This window comes from Pseudoliparis swirei, chromosome 17 (assembly GCF_029220125.1).
Source record: "Pseudoliparis swirei isolate HS2019 ecotype Mariana Trench chromosome 17, NWPU_hadal_v1, whole genome shotgun sequence".
NCBI lineage: Eukaryota > Metazoa > Chordata > Actinopteri > Perciformes > Liparidae > Pseudoliparis > Pseudoliparis swirei.
Genome location: NC_079404.1, coordinates 15,173,894 through 15,188,466, shown reverse-complemented (window position 1 = coordinate 15,188,466; position 14,573 = coordinate 15,173,894). Strand labels below are relative to the sequence as shown.

The 14,573-nt window shown below is 42.4% G+C and overlaps 1 protein-coding gene across 4 annotated transcripts in view; it reads left to right on the top strand.

The window, feature by feature from the left end:
- Positions 1–14,573, top strand: part of LOC130206922 (calcium-activated potassium channel subunit alpha-1-like) — a 135,328-nt gene that overhangs the window by 108,162 nt on the left and 12,593 nt on the right. For 2 of the 4 annotated variants that reach the window (XM_056435197.1, XM_056435196.1), the window contains exons 20-25: positions 4–357; positions 2,141–2,234; positions 6,284–6,410; positions 7,643–7,867; positions 8,445–8,637; positions 12,678–12,791. In XM_056435197.1, coding sequence (XP_056291172.1) covers positions 4–357; positions 2,141–2,234; positions 6,284–6,410; positions 7,643–7,867; positions 8,445–8,637; positions 12,678–12,791 — 1,107 coding nt within the window. The remainder of the gene's footprint in view (positions 1–3; positions 358–2,140; positions 2,235–6,283; positions 6,411–7,642; positions 7,868–8,444; positions 8,638–12,677; positions 12,792–14,573) is intronic. The other 2 variants (XM_056435200.1, XM_056435199.1) reach the window with 1 other exon arrangement.

The following is a 14,573-nucleotide window of genomic DNA, read 5'->3' as shown; positions in this document are numbered from 1 at the left end:
CAGTAATGGATGAAGTTAGACCGTCTTTTCAAAACCGATCAGTTAAAACCACTGGCTGCAACTCCACCTCCACCACTACAAATGCATTCCTTCCCGACAACTTGCACCCCAACCAGGACCCCCTGTTCAACCCGGGCAAACGCAGCATCCCCCTTGTTAATAACCGTAAAGGAAGTCTGCTCCCCATGGGGCCAGGGCCTGCGTCTGACCCCTCAAAACTGCGCTTCAGTATCTCTGGTCCAGGAGACGTGGTTGCCAGATCCCAGGCAGCAAGTCGACTGAACCGGGCCCGCAGTCTGCCGATGAAATACCGCTACCACCCCAGTAATGCCATGCTGCTCAGTCACAGTACGCACTGTAGGTTGCCCCCTCAGCGGGATGCATCAGTCAGTAACCCTGCCTGTCCCGTTGCTTCATTGTGTCTGGTTTGCTGCATGACGGTTCACTCGGCTGCTGCTTTGCACAGAGTGCTTTGCTACTGCAGCGGCTGCTTCGGTCTAAAACAAGTGCATTTAGAATCAACACAAAAGAGCTACCTATCAGTATTTATTTATTTAATTTGTGAACTCTGAGGATATCGAGCTGAAATAGAAACTTCTTCATCTCGTTTATTACCAAATAGCTTGAAATCATTACATTTTTATTCATAAGCATTGTACTTTTACTGTTAACAAATTAAGTTTAAAACCAGGAAGAGCCTGTCTCAACAATATGGCCAGCAATGCTTATATTTGATGTGGTATTTTCAAAGTACATTAGAGAGAGAATAATTTATAAAGTGCTTTCCGAAAGCCCAATTGCATAAAGGAAATGTCACAGAGTGAAATTTTATTAGAAGTCAAATTTCTATTTCTTATCTTTTATTAGCAGAATTAGGTGACAGAGTAGGACAATAATGAATGTCCACCTTCTTAGAATAGTCACGGTTTGCAGCGTGCACATTGATTTGCACTAATATCATGCTGTGTTATTGATTCCTAACCAAAGGACTAATACGGGTTTGAAGTGATGGGGTACTTGGCATTTATGCTGGGAGAGTGCAGAGTGAATAAGAGTATCTGGGTGCCTGTCTGAGAGCTCTTGAAACTCACAGACAGTAGTGAAGATCAGACCACTGTTAGCTTGCCTGAAGTCTTCAGACGACTGGGCCCGGCCTCAATCTGGCTGCTCTTTCTCGTCCTTTCTGTCTGACTGGAACTCAAGCAAAGTTGAAAAATAGTATTCTCCCCCTCCTATTTCCCAACACATCCAAAGATAGTTGACAGGAAGCTGAACTTCTACTATAAAAATCTAAAGAAACGTTGTGGCTCTGGTTCAGCGTGCTGCAAACGCTTAACACCAAAGCATCCAAATCTAAAATGAATCATTAAATCTTCCATAACTAATACATTTTTTTATTGAAACTTTTAAGACTAGTTCTGACCTCCTTCTGGAGCAGGATGTTTATGTATTAGCTGCTTTCGATATTTATAGTTCACTCATTCATACTCTGTTCGCGTGCCCTGTCCTTAGTGGTGTGTGTTGAGTGTTCTCTTGGCATGGAAGTAGACCCGAAGAGCAAGTGTGTGCGCTTTAGAAAGAACTGGAATGATGGCGTGGGGTTCAGATAGTTTTCTTAAATAATAAAATAAACTACCCACTCAAGACCCATCTCCATAACCTTAATGTATCTCATTGTCATTGCTTTTGCCCATGCCCCACTGAAAATGACAGTCTGTACCATCACATGGCAATTCATTGTGTAGGTAAGCATGGTCACTCTGATGCAGACTGCTAGAGGTCCAACCATCTGCACACTTTAGTGGGTGTACTGAACAGATGCAGTAGTGTATTTCTAAAAGCCCTGTAAAAGTGCACATGGGGGTTTTGGGATGTGAGCCTTCTGTAACCTTATCAACTCGTAACTAGTTTTTTTCCCCGTGTTTTTCTCCTTCCTACCACAGATTTACCATTGTCCAATACTAATGCTTTCTATATATCTTCTCAATTTGACACTGAATGATTAATTTCCCCTTTTTTTCTGTTCAGTTTTTTGTTTGCAATGATTGATTTATTATTGGCAATTTCTCTACCCTGTCAGGTCCAGCACACGTCCCCAACCGTCTGTCTGTATTCTGACATTCTTTGCATGTGTTTGCAGTCGAAGACGAGCATCCATCCACTCTCTCGCCTAAAAAAAAGCAGCGCAACGGAGGGATGCGAAACTCTCCCAACTCCTCGCCCAAAATGATGAGGTAAGAGACGCTGATTTTATTCTCCTTCCAGCACTTCAAATGGGGAGTGAGAAGAAGTCAGATACAAGAAGGAACGGAGGCAGAGAGTAAGGGATGGAGGGATACGACTGAGAGATACATCAGAGGTGGATGCTGCTGATGGTGAGATGATGGGTGTTTGGATGGATGGGAGGGGGCAAATTAGGGGTGGCAGAAAAAGGCGGAAAGAAACTGTGAGAGAAAGAGAGAGAAGTGCCCTGTTAGGCAGTGGCTGTTTAGGATGGCATGCTGTCAGCTGTTAATGACAGAGCTGAAATAATATTTCTGTCATGGAAAGCAGCTGTGAGCAGTCGTTTGAAAACTCCTCTGGCTTTAAAGTCCCAGCTGTCACCTCCTCCGGTCTGGTCCACATGTGCTCCTTAAACAATGCTGGCACTAATGACACCAGCAACCAATCAGAGGGACCTGCATGGTTACTTTGCCCTCAAGCTACTTCTCTATTGTGGGAACCCCTGTGAGTACTGTTTTTGGTACTTTAGGCCATATGTGAGATGTATCATCACAATCAAATATGAATTCAAATATTACCTTCCTTTTATCCTGTCCTGGGGAATTACATTGCTGTTAATTGATTTTGAAAGATAAAAGGGGTTTATGTGCTCCTGTGGCTGCGAGGCGGGGTTAGCAACACGTCAGCGTGGAAAATACGGGGAGGCCGAGCCATGCGGATTTGGACGGCATAAAGGAGTGATGTCGAAGATCTAACAGGACAGGAGCATTCATAGCGACGCTGCCCTACCCTTAATGAGAGCGAGTGTTACGGTTGTCATCTCTGTGACTTTACAGTCGGAAAATCGAAAGAGAAAGCTGTGTGGGTTTTGTCACAAACCCTATTATTATTTATGCAGAGAAGCTGCACTGCAGTATAAACTCTTTATCTGGGAAAATCAATTATTTGTATGGAATTTAAATACAAAAAAGCCAAAACAAAAGAAAATCCATGATATGTACATATCATGGACATTTCTGCTGATAAGGATAATATCCAAATACAATATTGAATTTAAATTAAATTATATTCTAATGATTCAAGTCTTATCTGTTTCCTCATGTTGTTTTTGGTCATTATTGCATTGTTGTGTATTTTTCCCTATATTTCTTTGTATGTTGGTTCTGGTAGCTTCCCTCAGGCAGAGTTCCTCCTTATGAACTGGGATGCCTGTGATTCTGTCTCGTATTCTTGTCGGCCTCCCCCTCAGTTCTCCACAAAATAAGCACTTAATAATCCTTCACACTGGCCGAACCATTAGCCCAACACAAAGTCATACCCTTCAGTCTAGTTTGCAACAGCGCATCATTGTAGATGCCCTTGCTCAGAGGGAGAAAACTGTTACAACAACAACTACACATTGGCACATTTCCAGCTAACTGCTTGTTTAAAAGTCTGTTTAGTTTGCCTAACTTAGTGCACAAAACCTTTTCTTCTCTTCCTTTTCGGCTTAGAAGATGGTCCCTGTTTGCCATGTAATATATGCATCTTTGTTTTGATCTCCCAGTGATAATAATTATTGCGAGTTATTTACTCAGTTTTGAAAACGCTTCAAAGCGGTGTCAAAGTTTTCTCTGCTTTAGGGGTGCTTTTGTATTCTGCTGGCTCTTGGGTACTGGGATGACAGGTCCTCTGTTATAGGTGTAGAATTTTTTCCCAATCTTAGCCCTCAGCAAAATTACCCAGCGCAGTCCACAGCCCCCCCTTCACAGCTGCCCCGTCAACATATAACACCATATATATTAAACAGTTTTACAAGGTGGATTTTATGCACAATGAAAAGTGATTGTTTGAGGTTGCCTTAGGGATACTTTATTCTACAAGCAAGGAGGGGGAAAACACAGTAGAGAGCTCGCAAGAAGCGCGCCTACGTATCAAGTATGGTTTTTACAGGACTTGCAGCCTGAAGGCCTTTGTAAATAAATAATGATCAACAGATTGGCTCTGGGCTTTTGAAAAGCATGCCTTTGTCAGTTTGCATGATGGGGAAAATTTTCAAAGCAAGAGGCTGCCTTCGTAGTCTGGCAGAGAGGCATTGGGGGAGCAGGCCCATCCCCAGTTTGTGACTGCAGAGTGATACACTGGAATAACACAACTCTGTTTGAAATACATATACTGAGGGAGGGAGGAAGAAAGAGAGAGGGTTGAGACACTGGAGTGAGACATGCTGTGAGGGAAATATTTGTCCTATATAAAAGTGCAAACTGATAAAATAGTGTATCTCACTCAGGGAGAATTTTTGTTTTGCGATCTAAATTGTGGATTTATTACATTTTGAAATATAGTGAATGTAATTCTGGTGGAGAAAATTAAAAGATATTCTTCCCAAATAATCAACACAAAATAAAGGCAGACATTGCATATTTATTTAGAAATGGATATGTGTAATGTTTTTCAACACTACGGGCAACATTTATTCACACTTTGCATCCTAGTTGACCTATGTGTTGTGTTGTTCATGCCCCAGTTGCCATATGACGTGTTACCATGTTAACGAGCGGCATTGCTACCATGGCATTAACACCATCGCCACAAGCCTTTTTGACGGGTCAGGCCGGATGTCACGCATCCTATCGCAGAAGATGTCACAGCATTATCTGCAGCTGATAGCCCCTGGGCGTGGCACTGTGGCACAGACGTCATGTCTGCTCTCCCTTTAGTCTTGTGCTAGGTTCAACCCGAGGCAGGGAGAAGGCAGAGGTGTATGGAGCCTGTGACAGGCTGCCAGTCACACTGCTGACAGCTCTGTGAAAGATAGCTGTCTTGGCAGAGAGAGTTGGAGCGGCAGCCCGCCTGCATGCGCCAGTCAACCCCTGTGTGGAGGCGAGAAGAGCTGAGAAGATTGAAGTGACGGGGGCTGTGTGGAGTTGATTGGCGCAACACGCGGCTCTGGATGAAAGATTCAGGCTGAGTGTAAAAACACTAAATGCTGTCAGTGTTATTATCACCTGCACTAACTGATAGAGAGAAGTGGAGAGAGAGCGTGGCTAATTGACAGGTTGTTTTAAACTTTTTTAAAAACTTTTTCTGCATTGGTATGCAACCCAAATGCAGGTTGAGGGAAGAGACGGCATCAAAGCCTTGTCAGTGAATGACAGTGTTGATAGAGGAGAGAGAGAGTGATACTGAGAAAGATGTATGTCAAATTCTTGGGATGTTTTCTCCCATATTACTCAAATGTCTTTCTCTTGATGTGCAGTTCCCTGTTTTAGAGTCTGTATAGCGCTGGGTGCAACCAAGGACTTATTATTTGGGTTGAATTGCAAATATATTACATTTGCATTGTTATAAAACAAGCAGTGTTTTTTTAAAGAACGACACTGAAGGTCTACAGGTAATCACGAGTCAGTGGTTTTGAATGACATTTTATGGATTGCCTTCAGAGGAGCTGTGAGAACATGCCATGGAGGATAAATGCAAGATCAAGAGAAGCAGTCTAACAGGAATGACAGGAGCCTTTTCATGGTCAGTGTTACACCGGATAAAAGTCAACAGCCCACTGCTGTGGATTAGCCTGTTTGGCTGTGACATGCTGTTGAAACATTAATGACCATCAGTTGGAAAAGCCAAATGTGATTGGGCAAATTCCTGAAATATTTAAAGTGTGAGCCTGTTGGAGCTTTTTCTATTTGCGCTCCATGGCGTCAGAAGCTGGAGGAGAGGGTAAAAGCTGGTAATTGGCCTTGTGTTGTCATGCCATTCAGTCAGTAGCACTCACATCTTGCTGCTCTCTGCACCACTGCCAGCACCAGGGTCTTTGGGTTTTGTGATGACTTGACATCAAGGACAAGAAGGAATGAAGGAATGGAGGAATAATATGGTAGTTATGGGACCTACAGTTTGTAGTGCAGTAGTCCAACACTCTGAGAATGGGATGGACTTGACACATTGTATCAATAGACAGTGTAGATCTCCAGAAACCCAGGTGGTCTATTGCCTCTTTCATGTTACCACTTCATTTACAAAGCCGCGGTCATTTAACAAAATGGTCTCACATAAATATATTGTCCTGTTTTTCCAGTCGACACGACCCCCTTCAAATTCCTGGAAATGAACAAATCGAGAGCATGGACATGAGCGTGAAGAGGTATGACTCGACAGGGATGTTTCACTGGAGCCCATCAAAAGACATCGAAAAAGTAATTCTGGTGAGTAGGACAATAACTCTGGAACTGCGAATCCTCTAAAATATAATAGCATACGCAATAAAAAAAAGTTAAAGTAAGTATTGTCAGGAGCCAAAGTTTCCCCTCAATATTGTAGTAACACAATCACATACAAATGTATCATGAAATTTCTCTCACTGCCTCTCTGTTGTTTCAAGGTGAGTTTATTGATTTATTTTTATATATCCGCCAAGGATCTGTGAAGAGTATTTCAACACAGCACGCATGGGTTTGCTCAGATTTTCTAACAAGGCAGTTTGTAAGCATTTTTGTCAGTGCACAATTTGTTTGGGGAGGGTTAACCCTGTTTCAATCAAATGTAAGATAGAAGACGCATTGTTCTATATAGTTGACATTTATTTGTTGCTTTAGTTAGTTTAACGAGGGCTGAATAATGTTCCTGCATGAGATGGGTCACCAACATAATTCTAGAAATATAGATAATCGAAAATGTTTAATCCATCAGATTAGATGAGAGCATGAACACATTTGCAGCACTGGTTCCTTGTTTTTATTATTCTGACTGTATGTCTCCAGTAAAAAAAGATACAGTTTTATTTTCCAACCCACTGGGATCATAGTAACGTTTAGTTTGGTTAACGTACATTCAAACTTGCGATCAAATGCACATCAAGCTGCTGTGACAGGCGACCGATCTTAAAAGCAGGCCATTGCGTTGTTCTTTTTCAACTCAAACATCGTACAATAGAGAAGCTTTGTTTATTTATACCTCTGATTCATAACAGGGTCCTAGTCATACATACTGTATGTGCCTAAAATCTTACAAACTGCATTTTTCAGCCTGATTGCATCAACTCTCCTTTCAGAAAAGACCACATGTTATCTTTTTGTTCTGTAAACTTCCTATTTCTGGTTATCCAATAAACTGTTTATAAACAGAATAGTGGTTAACCAAACTTTTGTACATGTGTAAATCATAAACCTTGCTAGTAGAATTATTTTTATGATGGATTGAATGTTAAATGCAGCACACACTTGGTTAACAAACTATTTAAAATGGGTTTATAACAGTTTATAACTTTTAAACACGCTTAAATCTCGAATGTCCCAGTTTTATGGAAACGGTACTCATCACTTTCTGTAATTTTGTGTTTGTCTTTGTGAGTGTCTTCCTCTCTTTTCTGTCTACACTCCTCCTTATCCCTCTCTCTCTGCTATTTCCCCCTTTCCCTGTATCCCTCTGTTCCCTGCAGACCCGGAGTGAAGCCTCCATGACAGTACTGAGCGGCCATGTGGTGGTCTGTATATTTGGGGATGTCACGTCTGCTCTGGTGGGGCTGCGAAACTTGGTGATGCCTTTAAGAGCCAGCAATTTCCATTACCACGAGCTAAAGCCGATTGTTTTTGTGGGCTCGCTGGAATACCTGCGCAGAGAGTGGGAGACTTTACACAACTTCCCCAAGGTCTCCATCTTACCTGTGAGTGTAACAGCTCACTGCCATAGAAGATACATGCAAACCAGACTTCCTGTTCCACTAACAAGGCATTGACATTTTGAGTCCTATGCCCAATGAAATCCTGAGAGCGATTGTCAGTTTGATTTGATCACACATTACTCAATTGAATGATCACTACATTAGAGCGTAGTCAGCTACCCCCCCCCTCCCTGCCCCCATCCAAAGCAGTGACACATCCTGTACATCCAAAATGGTGTTTATGTGTGTTGTAGCTGCAGTGCCCATCACAGATGGCGTGGCTTGCTGCCTTAGAGCTTGTTAGGCCTGGCTTGACTGATGATCAGAGAAGAATCCCAAACACAGCCCTCAGCCAATGCTAGCCTTTAGAAAGTCCATGCATCTGATTCGCCAATGCCCAGCTCGATCAGTGGAATGTCATCGCCGCAAAACAAGAATACTTGTTAACTAATTTCCCAAAGCTCCACTCTGCTCACTTTTTACATTTGTTTTTCTCTCCCACATTTTTGTCTGTTCTTTGGTACTTTGCCTTCTCTCTCTCACCGTTTTGCTTTCTCTCTCTGCTCTCCTCGCACTGAAGGGTACACCATTAAGTCGGGCAGATTTAAGGGCTGTCAACATCAACCTCTGCGACATGTGCGTAATACTGTCAGCCAATCAGAACAATATCGAAGATACCTCACTGCAGGATAAGGAATGCATCTTGGCCTCGCTCAACATCAAATCTATGCAGTTTGATGACAGCATTGGGGTCTTACAGGCAAATTCACAAGGTAAGGAGTGTCCTCTTACTCTCCATGTGCACTGCTGTACTCTTAATTGAAATACTGTTAGTTTGTGGTTAGTGGTATCTCTGACTGACTTTACTGTACTGAAGAAGTCTACACACAGAACATAGTGCTGAATGCTTCATCAAGCTTTTGAAGAGTGTTTACTACACACGATTTTCTGATGATTTCATTTTTGCCCCTGGTAATTACATGCCGCTTCACCTCCTTGATAATACTTTTTAATGATGTAATCAACATGACTATGTCACTCGATGTTGTTCCCCCTGATCTGGTGTCTGTCAGTTCGTCTGGAACAGATTGTTGATGTTTGCAGACAAACAGGAACCTGGCATCCCATCAGGCCTCATCATCATTAAGCAGCCAGTACAAATCACCAGGCAGGCCAAATCAGCTGCTCCTCATTAGTCACAACAAAACAGCAACATATAAACGCACACACCTTCGTGTTTGAATGCGTGTGCAGTGCACGGGTATAACAGTGCACGGGTGTGCACATGCAGACGTCCGTGTCAATGTGATCTATCCACGCACAGCCACGAATGGGTAATCCTCAGTTTATGATAAGCCCAAAAGGCATGAGCTCAGAACTGTTTAATGCCGCCATACTGACTGTTGTAAATACAAATCAAAGTTGAAGGTCCAAGAGGCCATTATTTTTTAGTGGAGAGCACTTTCACATGTTTTAGGAGAATGCCAATATTGTTATTTCTCCAGTCTTGAGTGAGTGATCTGCTGTCGATAGCCGTGCCACCGAGGAACAATAAGCAGGGGTAAATCTTAGAGCACGCCACTCTGGGGAGCAGTATTCACTGAAAGCCACCTCAATATGTAAACCCCCTAGCATATATCCTCTCCTAGGGTCGATGGATGGAGCCTATTGTCATCAATAATTGGGTCTTACATCAAGCACCCATTTCAGTGATAAATACTTCACTTTAGAAAACACACGCCCGAGTGACATGAAATCATGCATGCACAAGGAAACACAAGCACATACTGTAGATATTGCTATTGTATCATATGTATTGCTTTGGGGATTTCGTCCTTCAACCGATGCCCCCATTCAGAGACTGTCTGCGGGATTTAAAACAAGAAGGTGCAAATGAATAAGTAAACATGCACTTTCCTGGGGGAGAGCTTCTCACGGCTGCTCTAGCATGTAGTGAACCGCAGAGCATAGCGGTGCCCGGGGGGCTACAGGGATAAGGCGGTATGTAACCCAGATCTCACTTGCCCATTGTACAAGGATAGACAATGTTACAGACTCACAATAGCAGAGAGCCAGAAGAGAAGAGAAGAGAAGAGAGAAGAGAGAGAAGAGAGAGAAGAGAGAGAGAGAGAGAGAGAGAGAGGAAGAGAGAGAGAGAGAGAGAGAGAGAGAGAGAGAGAGAGAGAGAGAGAGAGAGAGAGAGAGAGAGAGAGAGAGAGAGAGAGGAAGAGAGAGGAAGAGAGAGAGAGAGGAAGAGAGAGAGAGAGAGAATGTTGTTCAAACTCTGGTTTCTCTATTTTTGGCAATAAGGAACTTATACATATATAGGACTACTTCCTCTCTCCTCCTTCCTCTTCCTTCTCCTCCTTCTTCTTCTTCTTCTTCCTCCTCCTCCTTCTTCCTCCTACTCCTTCTTCTTCCCTCCTGGAGGCCTCCTCCACACACGTCACTTTAACATGCACTTTAACTTAAACACACGTCACATGTAACATACACTTTTAACTTAAACACACATGTCACTTGAAACACACACCTAAACACTTTAACGTTATTTGTTGTCCGAGCACTTTATCTTTATCTTATCTTATACTTAAGTTCACTGTTGCTGTCGCGTTGATTGTTGTTTGTCATGTCTAAATGTTGCACCTTCCGCCAAAAAAAATTCCTTGTTTGTGTAAACATTCCTGGCAATAAAACGGTTTCTGATTCTGATTTCTGATACTCTAATTGTCTCAATGTCCCATTACAAGTATGTAAAAATTATGACAGCCAATTAGAAAAAAGTCAACATTTCCTGAAGGTTTAATTATGGAGAAATTGCATAACGAGACACAGGAATATGGCATGCCTTAGACACCTTTTGAGAGGAACGCTATGATCAGGGAGCTGAACACATTGCAGCTCCTCTGGTTGAGCAGTAATCTGTCTCTGTCTCAGGAAGACATACAGCTCTCTGTTTGGAGCTCTCCAGCTCACATTGCAACTTTGGAGCTGTTGGTAACATAAAGCAGCTCAGCAGTAGACCTCACATATTGCTGTTCTCGCCATGAGTCACTTTCTGCTGTCACGTAAGCTATTCTTCTAGATCTCTCTGCCGTCTTCATGTTCACTATGATACAATAAAAGCAGTGTTTTAGAGGCTGTATCGAGAAACTTGCTGTCACTCTCCAGTTGAGTGAACATCATCCTTTATGGACATCGACAAAATGATGTTTGGACTGTCTGAGCTTGTGCTCCCTGGTTGACTCGAAGTGTCAAACCTTTATTCCAAGTTCAATAATTGGTATAACAAGAGTTCTGATTATCCATGCTTCAGTTCAGTGTGTGCTTCCTGCTGTGGACTAAACTAGTTGGTGTCTTTTCTGTTGCAAAGGGCTGGGATATCTCTTTTGTAATGTAAGCTGCTCATTGAGTTTTTAAAAGGAAAGGCTCACACACTCTAACATATGTAGAGAATATATTTTGTGACCTGAATATATTCCCTGCATTATGTTTTCTTGGTGGTGGCAATATAAGCTGGCATTTTGCCGTAGTCAGCACTAAATGATGGATGTCGAAACACAGTTGATGCATTATGCATATAGCATCACAGATTTAAGGTGTTTACTTGTCACTTTGAGGAAATGCAAAAATGTGAAGTCATGTGAATTCATCCTCCTGTCACTTGCACTTGTATTTCATGATCCTGAGCCACGCCATTTCCGATAAAAGGTTTTCAGGATCCACTTCACCAATTTTTTTGTGACAAAATGAACAACATGTACAATTTATACCTGCCCCTTGATGGAGGGATGAATGCTAAATATGTCTTAGCTGACCCCTAAAAGCACAGTATCCATATTGCAATTTTAGGCAGCTGCTGTGTTCACTTAGCCGTCTCCTCCTTCTTCCTTCTTCCAGTCAGTCCACATATTTGAATGGCACATCAAATTCCTGCTGAGTGAGCTAACATGCACTATGTGTAATGGTATTGATACATCCACACGCTTATGATACATCTGCTGTAAATAAACTTATCAGACATGCAGGTTTTTGCTTGGATTGTATTTTCATCACCGTAAAAAAAATTCTATACACAGTACTGTCCCCAAAGTCAACACATGAGACAACAAAAATGTAAGATATACAGTATGTCATCTGATCCTTTGGCTATTGTGCCATAGAAATGCATACATTCACCTCAGATTTGCAGAGGTCTAACTCCTAAACAATAACTAAATATATCAAGTTAAATTGAGCTCAGCTAAACCAGACAGATTTTTCCCCAGCTGTTATTAAAATTGATGATTAACTGACATCTTGGTATTTCAGTTAGTTTATCCACATAACTAGATGAGGCAGTAGCTAAGTGCAATCATGATGGCTAAGATAAGCTTACTACCTCAGCCCATTTCTATAACTGCCCTCTCAGCTTTTGAGAATACCACACTTTGAATGTATTCCATTTTATATTAATTGATCATTTTCTGAATGCATAGTGCAATATTTGTCCTTTTAGGTATTGGTTCTACAGCAATGGATTTTACGGTATAAAAAGGAAAATGACAAGTTACAAGCTTTCTTATTTTTTAATTTATATACTGTATACTCTATACTCACTTATATACACTGTATATATTTTGTATTTTTTTCATTTTCACTTTCTTTATTATTTAATTATAAAATGTTCCTGCTTGTCCTGCTCTACTATTTTATTGTATTGTAGTGTATTTCTTTTGCTACTGCTCTCTGCCTTTATCGGGCCGAGGATATCTCCTCATGCCACCCTTCTATGTTATTTGCTGATGTCTATGAATCTGTTTTTGGTGTTCAGGTTTCACGCCTCCCGGAATGGACAGGTCATCTCCAGACAGCAGTCCGGTACATGGCTTTGTGCGTCAGGCTTCTGTCACCACCGGATCCAACATCCCCATCATCACAGAACTAGGTAATGCTGTTTACACCCACCTCAAATGCAAATATTGCATGCCATACCCAATAACCTCAGATCAACTCATTACTCATTGGCAGCAGACACATAGGGCTGATAATCCAAGACTTAAATATCATGCTGCTACCAAAAAGTCCAACCCATTCATGGTCAAATGGACTTGAGGAATGTGTGGCGTTTAATTTAAGTTCCCCTTTCACAGTGCAGTGCTAGTAGCTATGCTGAACTCAAGTTTATATTCGTATGTGAATTATTGGATCTGCCTCATTTTTGTCAAGTGGTGATAGTGTTAGCTCCAAGGACTCGAAAATAGCGTTGCTCAGAGGACAGTGTGGACAACTGGAACTTAAGGATTTCAGACAGGCATTTTGAAGACTATAGCTACATGTCTTGCATTTGTCCACTGATGCACAAAAGAAACATAGCCGGATGGAGAGGGTGGGAGAGGTAGAAAGTGGAAGAAAGTGGAAAGGTAGAGGAGAAAAAAATGCCTTGGTTGCAAAATGGGTCCATTTATTAATAACAATGGCAGTGGCTGTATTCCCACTGGTGTTGGGGACTCATGAAACTTTCAGATCTCGGAGGGGCCTTCTAAAGCACCAGAGACTGGCTACTCTGTCTCCCCTGACCCAATTAGGGAGCAATGGAGCATGAGGCCAGCTAAGAAAAGGCCAGCAAGAGAAAAGAGCTACCTAATGTAACTTGTACCCGCCAACCATTACCTGTAGAGAGGCTCTCCCATTAGACTGTCGACTGCATACGTAATCACCACAACTAGATGCTAGCGAGGTTGGAGTCATCGGTCGCCGTCCTGGACTCGCACTCTAGAAGCTCCAGTGTTATGTGCAAAGGAGAGAGTGGTTGCATGTCTCACTGGAACCACATACTGTAATTACATTGTCATATGTTCAGTCTACAGTGCCAGGAGCAGATTAAAGTCTGGTTGGAACATTAAAACACAGCCCTTTTGAGTTGCATGATCCATTTTGTTTGCATAGCGGGTAAAGTAGGTGCGTTTATGGATAAGACCATGTTTATCCCTTTCACTGTCTTACCGTGAAATTATTTATTGTTGTTGTAGAGGTGCAGCAGCGTGACAGCTCTGGCTTTGTATCTACTCTGCACTCTAATGTGCACTTTAATCCAGGGTACTCTACTTTCAGATACCGGACAACCATGAATGTCTCAGAGTAAATCCCGGGGGGGCCACGAGTCGTCTGAGACGGCGTAATGCCTTTATGGCAGTCTTTAGAAACTGTTTCAATAACAACACCATGTCTCCTCCTCCCCTGCACTGGCCCATCACCGCTAGCTAAACCTGGCAAACTACTGCCTTTGGTTTCACTCAGTCAGAAAAAAAGAAAGTGGAACCAACATACAAATGATAACAGAGCTGGGTACGCCGGGCCTTTGTCCTCTGCTGCCGTTCGTTCCCCCGCACCGCCACTCTGCTCCTCATCAGCTTCTCTTGATGTATCTGGCTGCAGTCGAGGCCCCTGCTGCTCCCATGGCTTCACTTTGAAGACATTTTTATTCTTAGTTCTGGTTGAAATTGACTGTTTTGTTTTGGACCCTATTTTTTTTTTGAAGGGGGGATTTTTCTCCCCCTCCAGTCGTATTTGCAGAGCATTGTTAGGCTTTTGATGATGCTCAGTCTGTCCTTGTGGCTGATTTCATAGCAACACTGCCCCCACCCCACCCTTCCCGACCCCATGATTCACTCCTTTGGCCCAGGCCTGTTTGCATCAGCCCCTTTTCTCTTTGACTGACATTTCTGTT